We start from the raw sequence: 12323 nt of genomic DNA on the forward strand, positions 1-12323 counted from the left end.
GGAGGTAGAATAGTCCCCCATTCGGATCTCCAGGCGGGGACTACTCAAGAGGATCAGCAGAAAGAAAACTGGTGTTCTACAGATCGGAGCGTGGAAAGTCAGATCACTCAATCTGGCAGGTAAGTTAGAAAATTTAAAAAGGGAAATGGATAGGTTAAAGTTAGATATAATGGGAATTAGTGAAGTTCGGTCGAAGGAGGAACAAGACTTCTGGTCAGAAGACTACAGGGTTATAAACACAATATCAAATAGGGCTAATGCAGGAGTAGGTTTAATGATGAATAGGATATTTGGAATGCGGGTAAGCTACTACAAACAACATAGTGAACACATTATTGTGGCCAAGATAGATACGAAGCCCACAGCTACTACAGTAATACAAGTTTATATCCCAACTAGCTCTGCAGATGACGAAGAAATTGAAGAAATGTATGATGAAATAAAAGAAATTATTCAGATACTGAAGGGAGACGAAAATTTAATAGTGATGGGTGACTGGACTTCGGTTGTAGGAAAAGGGAGAGAAGGAATATGGCGAATATGGATTGGGGGAGAGAAATGAAAGAGGAAGCCACCTGGTAGAATTTTGCACAGAGCACAACTGAATCATAGCTAACACTTGGTTTAAGAATCATGAAAGAGGGTTGTATACATGGAAGTACCCTGTAGATACAAAAAGGTATCAGACAGATTATACACTCCTGGAAATTGAAATAAGAACACGTTGAATTCATTGGCCCAGGAAGGGGAAACTTTATTGACACATTCCTGGGGTCAGATACATCACATGAACACACTGACGGAACCACAGGCATATAGACACAGGCAACAGAGCATGCACAATGTCGGCACTAGTACAGTGTATATCCACCTTTCGCAGCAATGCAGGCTGCTATTCTCCCATGGAGACGATCGTAGAGGTGCATGATGTAGTCCTGTGGAATGGCTTGCCATGCCATTTCCACCTGGCGCCTCAGTTGGATCAGCGTTCGTGCTGGACGTGCAGACCACGTGAGACGACGCTTCATCCAGTCCCAAACATGCTCAATGGGGGACAGATCCTGAGATCTTGCTGGCCAGGGTAGTTGACTTACACCTTCTAGAGCACGTTGGGTGACACGGGATACATGCGGACGTGCATTGCCCTGTTGGAACAGCAAGTTCCCTTGCCGGTCTAGGAATGGTAGAACGATGGGTTCGATGACGGTTTGGATGTACCGTGCACTATTCAGTGTCCCCTCGACGATCACCAAAGGTGTACGGCCAGTGTAGGAGATCGCTCCCCACACCATGATGCCGGGTGTTGGCCCTGTGTGCCTCGGTCGTATGCAGTCCTGATTGTGGCGCTCACCTGCACGGCGGCAAACACGCATACGACCGTCATTGGCACCAAGGCAGAAGCGACTCTCATCGCTGAAGACTACACGTCTCCATTCGTCCCTCCATTCAGCCTGTCGCGACACCACTGGAGGCGGGCTGCACGATGTTGGGGCGTGAGCGGAAGACGGCGTAACGGTGTGCGGGACCGTAGCCCAGCTTCATGGAGACGGTTGCGAATTGTCCTCGCCGATACCCTAGGAGCAACAGTGTCCCTAATTTGCTGGGAAGTGGCGGTGCGGTCCCCTACGGCACTGCGTAGGATCCTACGGTCTTGGCGTGCATCCGTGCGTCGCTGCGGTCCGGTCCCAGGTCGACGGGCACGTGCACCTTCCGCCGACCACTGGCGACAACATCGATGTACTGCGGAGACCTCAAGCCCCACGTGTTGAGCAATTCGGCGGTACGTCTACCCGGCCTCCCGCATGCCCACTATACGCCCTCGCTCAAAGTCCGTCAACTGCACATACGGTTCACGTCCACGCTGTCGCGGCATGCTACCAGTGTTAAAGACTGCGATGGCGCTCCGTATGCCACGGCAAACTGGCTGACACTGACGGCGGCAGTGCACAAATGCTGCGCAGCTAGCGCCATTCGACGGCCAACACCGCGGTTCCTGGTGTGTCCGCTGTGCCGTGCGTGTGATCATTGCTCGTACAGCCCTCTCGCAGTGTCCAGTTCAAGTATGGTGGGTCTGACACACCGGTGTCAATGTGTTCTTTTTTCCATTTGCAGGAGTGTATAATGGTAAGCCAGAGATTTAGGAACCAGGTTTCAAATTCTAAGATATTTCCAGGGGCAGATGTGGATTCTGACCACAATCTATTGGTTATGACCTGTAGATTAAAACTGAAGAAACTGCAAAAAGGTGGGAATTTAAGGAGATGGGACCTGGATAAACTGAAAGAAGCAGAGATTGTACAGAGTTTCAGGGAGAGCATAAGGGAACAATTGACAGGACTGGGGAAAGAAATACAGTAGAAGAAGAATGGGTAGCTTTGAGGGATGAAGTAGTGAAGGCAGCGGAGGATCAAGTAGGTAAAAAGATGAGGGCTAATAGGAATCCTTGGGTAACAGAAGAAATATTAAATTTAATTGATGAAAGGAGAAAATATAAAAATGCAGTAAATGAAGCAGGCAAAAAGGAATACAAACGTCTCAAAAATGAGATCGACAGGAAGTGCAAAATGGCTAAACAGGGATGGCTAGAGGACAAATGTAAGGATGTAGAAGCTTATCTCACTAGGGGTAAGATAGATACTGCCTACAGGAAAATTAAAGAGACCTTTGGAGAGAAGAGAACCACGTGTATGAATATCAAGAGCTCAGATGGCAACCCAGTTCTAAGCAAAGAAGGGAAGGCAGAAAGGTGGAAGGAGTATATAGAGGGTCTATACAAGGGCGATGTACTTGAAGACATTATTATGGAAACGGAGCAGGATGTGGATGAGGATGAGATGAGAGATGCGAGACTGCGTGAAGAGTTTGACAGAGCGTTGAAAGACCTGAGTCGAAACAAGGACCCCGGAGTAGGCAACATTCCATTAGAACTACTGACGGCCTTGGGAGAGCCAGTCCTGACAAAACTCTACCATCTGGTGAGCCAGGTGTATGAAACAGGCGAAATACCCTCAGACTTCAAGAAGAACATAATAATTCCAATCCCAAAGAAAGCAGGTGTTGGCAAATGTGAAAAATACCGAACAATCAGTCTAATAAGCCACAGCTGCAAAATACAAACACGAATTCTTTACAGACGAATTGAAAAACTAGTAGAAGCTGATCTCGGGGAAGATCAGTTTGGATTCCGTAGAAATAGTGGAACACGTGAGGCAATACTGACCTTACGACTTATCTTAGAAGAAAGATTAGGGAAAGGAAACCTACGTTTCTAGCATTTGTAGACTTAGAGAAAGCCTTTGACAATGTTGACTGGAATACTCTCTTTCAAATTATAAAGGTGGCAGGGGTAAAATACAGGGAGCGAAAGGCTATTTACAATTTGTACAGAAACCAGATAGCAGTTATAAGAGTCGAGCGGCATGAAAGGGAAACAGTTGTTGCTGAGGGAGTAATACAGGGTTGTAGCCTCTCCCCGATGTTATTCAATCTGTATATTGAGCAAGCAGTAAAGGAAACAAAAGAAAAATTCGGAGTAGGTATTAAAATCCAGGGAGAAGAAATAAAAACTTTGAGGTTCGCCGATGACACTGTAATTCTGTCAGAGACAGCAAAGGACTTGGAAGAGCAGTTGAACGGAATGGACAGTGTCTTGAAAGGAGGGTACAAGATGAAAATCAACAAAAGCAAAACGAGGATAATGTAATGTAGTCAAATTAAGTTGGGTGATGCTGAGGGAATGAGATTAGGAAATGAGACACTTTAGGTAGTAAAGGAGTTTTGCTATTTGGGGAGCAAAATAACTGATGATAGTCGAAGTAGAGAGGATATAAAATGTAGACTGGCAATGGCAAGGAAAGCGTTTCTGAAGAAGAGAAATTTGTTAACATCGAGTATAGATTCAAGTGTGAGGAAGTCATTTCTGAAAGTATTTGTATGGAGTGTAGCCATGTATGGAAGTGAAACATGGACAATAAATAGTTTGGACAAGAAGAGAATAGAAGCTTTCCAAATGCGGTGCTACAGAAGAATGTGGAAGATTAGATTGGTAGATCACATAACTAACGAGGAGGTATTGAATAGGATTTGGGAGAAGAGAAGTTTGTGGTACAACTTGACTAGAAGAAGGGATCGGTTGGTAGGACATGTTCTGAGGCTTCAAGGGATCACTAATTTAGTACAGGAGGGCAGCGTGGAGGATAAAAATCGTAGAGGGAGACCAAGAGATGAATACAGTAAGCGGATTCAGAAGGATGTAGGTTGCAGTAGGTACTGGGAGATGAAGATGCTTGCACAGGATAGAGTGGCATGGAGAGCTGCATCAAACCAGTCTCTGGACTGACGACCACGACAACAACATATTCCATTTTTTCGTACAGTTTCCGGAACACTCGGAACCGAGATGATGCAAAATATTTTTTTGATGTCAGTATATCACTCGTAATAGCTATAATGATTAGTCTGCACAAGAAATACCTGCACTTACACCCATTACATACAGTAAAGTCGAAAGCACCAGGGCATCTATTCTGCCTTAGTGGCACCTAAAATTCTGTGGCGGTGTTTTCAATCAGGTGTCTGTGGGGTGAATGGTGGTCAATTCATCCTCAAGTCCGAAACGAGAGACGGTACTGAGATTGAACGATGGGGTCTGGAGTGAAGTGAACGTTGTAACTGATCCCAAAGGTATTCCACAATATTCAGATAGGGACTCCGTCTAGGAGAGTTCATTCCACTGCTTTACGACAGTGTAAAGTTGATCACGCTGATACAGTCATCGTCTTCTAACTACTGTACACAGTAGATGACGCCGTAAAGTGTGTTCGTGTGCAACCGCATTTAGTGTTGCAATAAGGGGGTCACACCCTAACGTAACTACGAAACATACCACCATATCGTAACATCAGCTCCGGTGCGGGCAACTGTTAACACAACCCGTGAGGGTAGGTAACGTAGTCCAAGCTTTTGCCAAACTCAAACGCTTCCACAGGGTTGCCACGGGCTATAGCGTGATTCAGCACTACACATCCTTGATTTCTAATCATCTATTACCCAGTGGCGTCGTTCTTTACACAATCTCAAAACTTGCTTATCACTGGTTGAAGACATATGTTGCTTCTGAGAAGGTTCTCTACCGCCCCACTCCATTATTTTCAACTCATGACGTACAGTCCTTTTGCGAGATGGATTGCTGACAGCACTTTACAACTCACGAGAGCATCGTGCGCCTGATTCCATGCGACATATTACTGCCACGCTCTGCAATACTGGACGTTCTCTGCCTCTCAGCACCAAAGGTCTGAATGTTCTTGATTTAGCACTGGTATTCCTTCGCGTTTCGACCAACAGTCGACGTGGACAGCTTACAGGGGCTGAAGTGCCCTGATGCGTATGTTGCTGAGGTGATAGACAACGTCTCGTATCTTTTGTTGTCACTGAGCTCTCCTGCCAGACCCATTCTGCTGTTTAGGTCTCAGCTGACAAATCGTGGTAAATTTCGCATTACGTAGTTGCGTCTGAACACTTTGAATCAGTATGTGCTATTCCCATGGACAAGGATCTCCGCTGATTGACAAGCGTGGAACGCTGCATCAACTCGGTCTTCTCACTTAAGTCCAGAAAAAGGGAACAACAACAAAAACAACAAGAACAATAACAACAACAATGACGACGACGACGACGACATGATTTCCAGTCATCAATTACCCATCATTTTACTTACTGCTACCATGAGATAATTATTTTGCCACTGTTAATGAGAGCTGGGCTTCCTTGTGGTCTTGTTAGAAGTAAGGAAGAGATCGTTTTAATTCGTCTAACAATCAGTATACAGCTAACGCCCGTACAAAGCAGTTCACTCACAACTTACCAGCCAAGAGAATGCGGCCTATCAGTTCATTTCTTCCTATGTTGTCGAAGTCCATCACCATTACGTCCAGAGAGCATTCCCTTATTTTTTCCCACGGCACGTTGAAGCTGAAAGTCTCATTGAAGATGGGGTTCAAAGTGCATTTGAAGATGGGTGTCTTACGTTTCTCAATCCGTTTGTCTCCAAATTGCAACCATACTTTCACATAGGGATCTGAAACACATAAGGTAGAACATGTTATAGTACTCTGCAAGTGTTGAGGTGAACGTATCTGAAAATTGTTGTGAAATCTAAATTTTGAAAAAATACGAGTCACATAAACATCTAATACACTATTTCAACAATATATGTATCCGATTTCTTTCATTGCTATATATGTGTTTTACAATAGACTGCCGGGAAAAGTGACAACACCATTAAGGAATTATGCGTCATAAACGAAAGTTGACAGGTGTGTTTCTACATGTGAAACATGAAATCTCTTAAAATTGCAGTCCTACAAAACTGACGTATGTTGCCCCGTTATGAGGATGCAAATAAGATATTCTATAAAACCACGGTGTACAGGACGTTAGATTTAATTACCTATAAGATTTGACGTGGTGACATTCCGTTAGTTAATAATGCCTCAAAAGTCATAGAGACGCCATTACCAACACCTCATTAAGTTCGAACGAGGTCGTGTAAAATGAGAAGTTGCATATTTCTTCTGTGGTGCTGCAGAAAAACTTTTGCAGGGGTCTTATTACTGCATATGACTGTTGGCAGCAGTGGACACGAGAATGTATGGTCGCAAGAACACCTGGCTCCAGACGGCCACTTGGCACTACCGAGAGGGAACACCGTCGTTTGTAAGTATGCCTCTGGTGCTTTGTAAGGTATCTGCAGCAGCAATCTGGGCAGCAGTTGGTACCGCAGTGACACGACGAACTGTCGCCAGCGGTTACTTCAAGGACAGCTTCGGACCAGACGTTCTGTAGTGTGTGTTACACTGGCCCCAAACCACTACTATTTTCGACCTCAATTACGTCAAGCGAGAGCTCATTCGAGGGCAGAGTGATGGTCTGTTTTGTTTTCTGATGGAAGCTGGTTCTGTCAGTGACGACCGTGTGCTGGTTAAAAGGAGACTATTTGAGGGGCAGCAACCAAATTGTTTGCGTGCTACACACACTGGTCATACTCCTGGATCTGTGGTCTGAGATGCTATTTCGTATGACAGAAGTAGTCCTCTAGAGTTCTCCCACGTATTCTGACTGCAAAACTGTAGGCCAATCTCGCGATTCGACCTGTTGTGCCGCCTTTCGTAAATAACACTCAAGGGGGTGCTTTCTAAGAGGATAATGCTCGCCCACATACCGCTGCTGTACGATTGAAACGAAACATTCTCTACACAGTGTCGACATGTTGCGTTGGTTTGCTGGATTATCAGATCCGTCTCCCATATAGCACATATGGGACATCATCGGACGAAAACAACTGCGTCATCCGCAAACAGTATTAATCGTCCGTGTATTGACGGATGGAAGTCCCTCCCAAACACTGACGTCCAGCACCTGTGCAAGATAATTTATGCACGTTTCCATGGCATGTTTGCGCTCCATGATATGGCGCTTACACTGGTTACCATTGCACCGGCACTTCACATTTGTTATGGCTAAACTTGCGCTCACATTGAGCAGTGTTAGTCACTTAAATAAGTTATATAGACAAATTTATCCTCAAAATTTCGCCACTCTGCTTTAATCACTAATAGTGATAGTGACATAGGTCTAAAAAGGAACATCCGAATATTTCTGTAAGTACTCAAACGCCAATGAACGTACCGTTAACATCGTCAGCCTTTTGAGAAAGAAGCAAATGTACGTATTTTGCGAAAGACTGCCCTGATTATGTATGGGTTACCCCCTCCTTGACGTGTGAACAAGTATGCTGCATCAGGGAAATAATTTTCAAATTTGTTACGCGTCTTTAGTGACAAATAATGCAGCTGTTTTGGTTGACTATGATTTGGTAAATATCATGTAGCTCACAATATTTGCTAACCTGCTTGAGGCTCCTAACTGCTACGGTCAATTCAGTGGTTTGCTTCGATGGTTGTGTAGGCGTCATTCTCACTGTCTTTCACGCTAAGGCTACACCAAGCTACACGCGTTTTATTCTTTTTGTAGAGGAAAATGTATTCCGTCAAGGGTTATATTGTGCTAATATCATAATGTTTAATAACTATTAGCCTTCTGGAGAACTTGGGATTACTGTATTATATTTTTCCTGTTTGAAGTACTGTAGTTAAATAACAAGGAAAACAGGATAAAATCTTATATTGTGCTCACTGTATAGTCAAAGTACATAATAACAATGAATGTTTTCGCGCAGTCCGGAACCGCGGGACTGCTACGGTCGCAGGTTCCAATCCTGCCTCGGGCATGGGTGTATGTGATGTCCTTAGGTTAGTTAGGTTTAATTAGTTCTAAGTTCTAGGGGACTCATGACCACAGATGTTAAGTCCCATAGTGCTCAGAGCCATTTGAATGAATGTTTATAGTCAGTTCTGAAAATCGGCTTCGACGCATAAAGTAAAAAACTGCGAGGGGGGATTACATTTTCGCTATGAGAAATCTGATAGCGCAGCCTTAACGTTTATTGGTAACATTGTTTTGCAACTCTTAAATTATAGCCATCCGTCCAGCTGAATTCGTTTCTGTGCATGTGGAAATTAGCCACTGTATTTCATTGTAGAGGCTACTTTTATAGCGAAACCTTAAAGGACTTCTGGCAATTCGTGAAGTGCGCCAGAAGTTCGGCAGTTGGTCTACAGCGAACACTTCAACGGATACAAGCTGCTAGGTCATCATCGAATACCGTTGTTTTCTGTTGGGAACAGCAAACACACGCCGATTAAATTCAAGCGTCTACACCGCACCGAGCAGAACGAGAGTTTATCTGTTTACAAACTTTCGTAACAGTGTATTGTGATGTTTATCAGCAAATTGAAATTTGAAACGAATTTTTACACAAACGAAGACAGTTTAAGGAAAAGAGACGTTACTTGCTGCACACTGATGCCAGGTGCTACTCAAATTTGAGAAAATGCAGAATACCAATCCACTAAATACAAATTTGACAATTACTTCAGCTCCGTAAAATGTATATCAAAACGAACACTGTTCTAATAGTTTATTACCCATGGATGAAGTCTGTTGTATGATAAACTTGCGGAATGACGAGTTTCAGTATACTTTTAGGACTGCCAAAATATAAACACTATTATCGTCTTGCAATCATGAGACATAATTACTACGCGAATGCAGTAAACACGAAGATAATAACATTTCACAGTCATCTGAATTGCATAATCGCTTTTCAGTTCGTAAAATTTGTTACGGACTTGAGCCGTATGCCATATCTGTTTCAAGTGACGCAAGCGAATTACACGAACAAGTATTTACTATTTATACACCGTATTTACTATTCGCAAACAGATATACACTCTTTTCTCGGATTTGTCGTTAGCATGATAAATGGTTCGGGAGGTTTGGCTTCACAAATTGCACATTATGTACATTTTCCACATAAATCATGTTCCGTTCAGCGTATAGGCTGCTGAAGAGAATGCAATGGTTCGTCTTGATTTTTCGAGTCAGAATTTGTTTCCACTTGCTTTTTGTATTACCTATGCAGTAAGAGAAAAGTCATGAAGGAAATAAGAGACAGGAAGAATATGTTCTGTTCACGCAAGATAAAAACAGCAAATAAATTATATTTCTCCTTTCTTTAGAACGAATGCATCATGATTTCATTTGTCAGTGAGTCGTATAATTCATCAACAAAAATTCGTCAGTCAGGTGTATTACAATTATTATAGTTCCTTTTCTTATAAACTGATGTATCAGAACCTTATGACCACTGACCATCGTGGCATCGAATCCCACATGTTGACGCTGCGGCCACGTGACACGGTGAAAAGGATGTATACAAGGTGGTCCAATGATCGAGACCGGGCCAAATATCTCACGAAATAAGCTTCAAACGAAAAACAACAAAGAACGAAACTTGTCTAGCTTGAAGGGGGAAACCAGATGGCACTATGGTTGGCCCTCTAGATGGTGCTGCCATAGGTCAAACGGACATCAACTGCGTTTTTTTTAAAAATAGGAACCCCCATTTTTTATTACATATTCGTGTAGTACGTAAAGCAATATGAATCTCTTAGTTGGACCACATTTTTCGCTTTGTGGTAAATGGCACTGTGAAGGTCAGAAAAATATGGCTCACAATTTTAGACGAGCAGTTGATAACAGGTAGGTTTTTTAAAATTAAATACAGAACGCAAGTATGTTTGAACATTTTTTCGGTTGTTCCAATGTAATACATGTACCTTTGTGAACTTATCATTTCTGAGAACGCATGCTGTTACAGCGTTATTACCTGTAAATACCACATTAATGCCCCAACATACATAAACCCGCCAAGGTCGCTGATGTTCCACTTGTCGCAGCCATCGTGGATTTTCCGTTGTCGAATAGTGCATATTATGTCGGTTTACGTTACCGCTGTTAGTGAATGACGCTTCGTCGCTAATTAGAATGTGTGCAAAGAATCTGTCATCGTCCCGTAATTTCTCTTGTACATAACGTTCAAAGTCGTCGCCATGCTATTCCTGGCGCATAAAAATATGGCACGGGTACAATCTATGTTCGTGTATCTTTCTCAACGCCGACGTTTTTGAGATTCCCGATTCTCACAAAATTTGTCTGCAACTGATGTACGGATCTGCCGCGACAGCAGCTAAAACACCTACTTCTGCACTATCATTTGTTGCACGTCGTAGCTGACGTTTCACATGTAGCTGAACACATCCTGTTTCCTTAAATAACGTAACTATCCGGTGAACGGTGCGGACACTTGGATGATGTCGTCCAGGATACCGAGCGGCATACGCAGGACACGCCCGTTGGGCGTTTAGATCACAATAGCCATACATCAACACGATATCAATTTTTTCCGCAATTGGTAAACGGTCCATTTTAACAGGGTAATGTATCACGAAGCAAATACCGTCCTCACTGACGGAATGTTACGTGATATCACGTTGTTGTTGTTGTTGTCTTCAGTCCTGAGACTGGTTTGATGCAGCTCTCCATGCTACTCTATCCTGTGCAAGCTGCTTCATCTCCCAGTACCTACTGCAACCTACATCCTTCTGAATCTGCTTAGTGTACTCATCTCTCGGTCTCCCTCTACGATTTTTACCCTCCACGCTGCCCTCCAATGCTAAATTTGTGATCCCTTGATGCCTCAAAACATGTCCTACCAACCGATCCCTTCTTCTAGTCAAGTTGTGCCACAAACTTCTCTTCTCCCCAATCCTATTCAATACCTCCTCATTAGTTACGTGATCTATCCACCTTATCTTCAGTATTCTTCTGTAGCACCACATTTCGAAAGCTTCTATTCTCTTCTTGTCCAAACTAGTTATCGTCCATGTTTCACTTCCATACATGGCTACACTCCAAACAAATACTTTCAGAAACGACTTCCTGATACATAAATCTATATTCGATGTTAACAAATTTCTCTTCTTCAGAAACGCCTTCCTTGCCATTGCCAGTCTACATTTTATATCCTCTCTACTTCGACCATCATCAGTTATTTTACTTAATAAATAGCAAAACTCCTTTACTACTTTAAGTGCCTCATTTCCTAATCTAATTCCCTCAGCATCACCCGATTTAATTTGACTACATTCCATTATCCTCGTTTTGCTTTTGTTAATGTTCATCTTATATCCTCCTTTCAAGACACTGTCCATTCCGTTCAACTGCTCTTCCAAGTCCTTTGCCGTCTCTGACAGAATTACAATGTCATCGGCGAACCTCAAAGTTTTTACTTCGTCTCCATGAATTTTAATACCTACTCCAAATTTTTCTTTTGTTTCCTTTACTGCTTGGTCAATATACAGATTGAATAACATCGGGGAGAGGCTACAACCCTGTCTCACTCCTTTCCCAACCACTGCTTCCCTTTCATGCCCCTCGACTCTTATTACTGCCATCTGGTTTCTGTACAAATTATAAATAGCCTTTCGCTCCCTGTATTTTACCCCTGCCACCTTTAGAATTTGAAAAAGAGTATTCCAGTCAACATTGTCAAAAGCTTTCTCTAAGTCTACAAATGCTAGAAACGTAGGTTTGCCTTTTCTTAATCTTTCTTCTAAGATAAGTCGTAAGGTCAGTATTGCCTCACGTGTCCAACATTTCGACGGAATCCAAACTGATCTTCCCCGAGGTCTGCATCTACCAGTTTTTCCATTCGTCTGTAAAGAATTCGCGTTAGTATTTTGCAGCCGTGGCTTATTAAACTGATGGTTCGGTAATTTTCACATCTGTCAACACCTGCTTTCTTTGGGATTGGAATTATTATATTCTTCTTGAAGTCTGAGGGTATTTCACCTGTCTCA

At 43.1% G+C, this 12323-nt stretch overlaps 1 protein-coding gene across 1 annotated transcript in view; it reads right to left on the reverse strand.

Annotated features, from left to right (window-relative positions):
- LOC126285102 (synaptotagmin-7-like) overlaps nucleotides 1-12323 on the reverse strand; it is a 351548-nt gene that overhangs the window by 16150 nt on the left and 323075 nt on the right. The window contains exon 7 of the mRNA XM_049984426.1: nucleotides 5867-6079. Coding sequence (XP_049840383.1) covers nucleotides 5867-6079 — 213 coding nt within the window. The remainder of the gene's footprint in view (nucleotides 1-5866; nucleotides 6080-12323) is intronic.

The sequence above is a fragment of the Schistocerca gregaria genome, chromosome 8 (assembly GCF_023897955.1).
Source record: "Schistocerca gregaria isolate iqSchGreg1 chromosome 8, iqSchGreg1.2, whole genome shotgun sequence".
Lineage (NCBI taxonomy): Eukaryota > Metazoa > Arthropoda > Insecta > Orthoptera > Acrididae > Schistocerca > Schistocerca gregaria.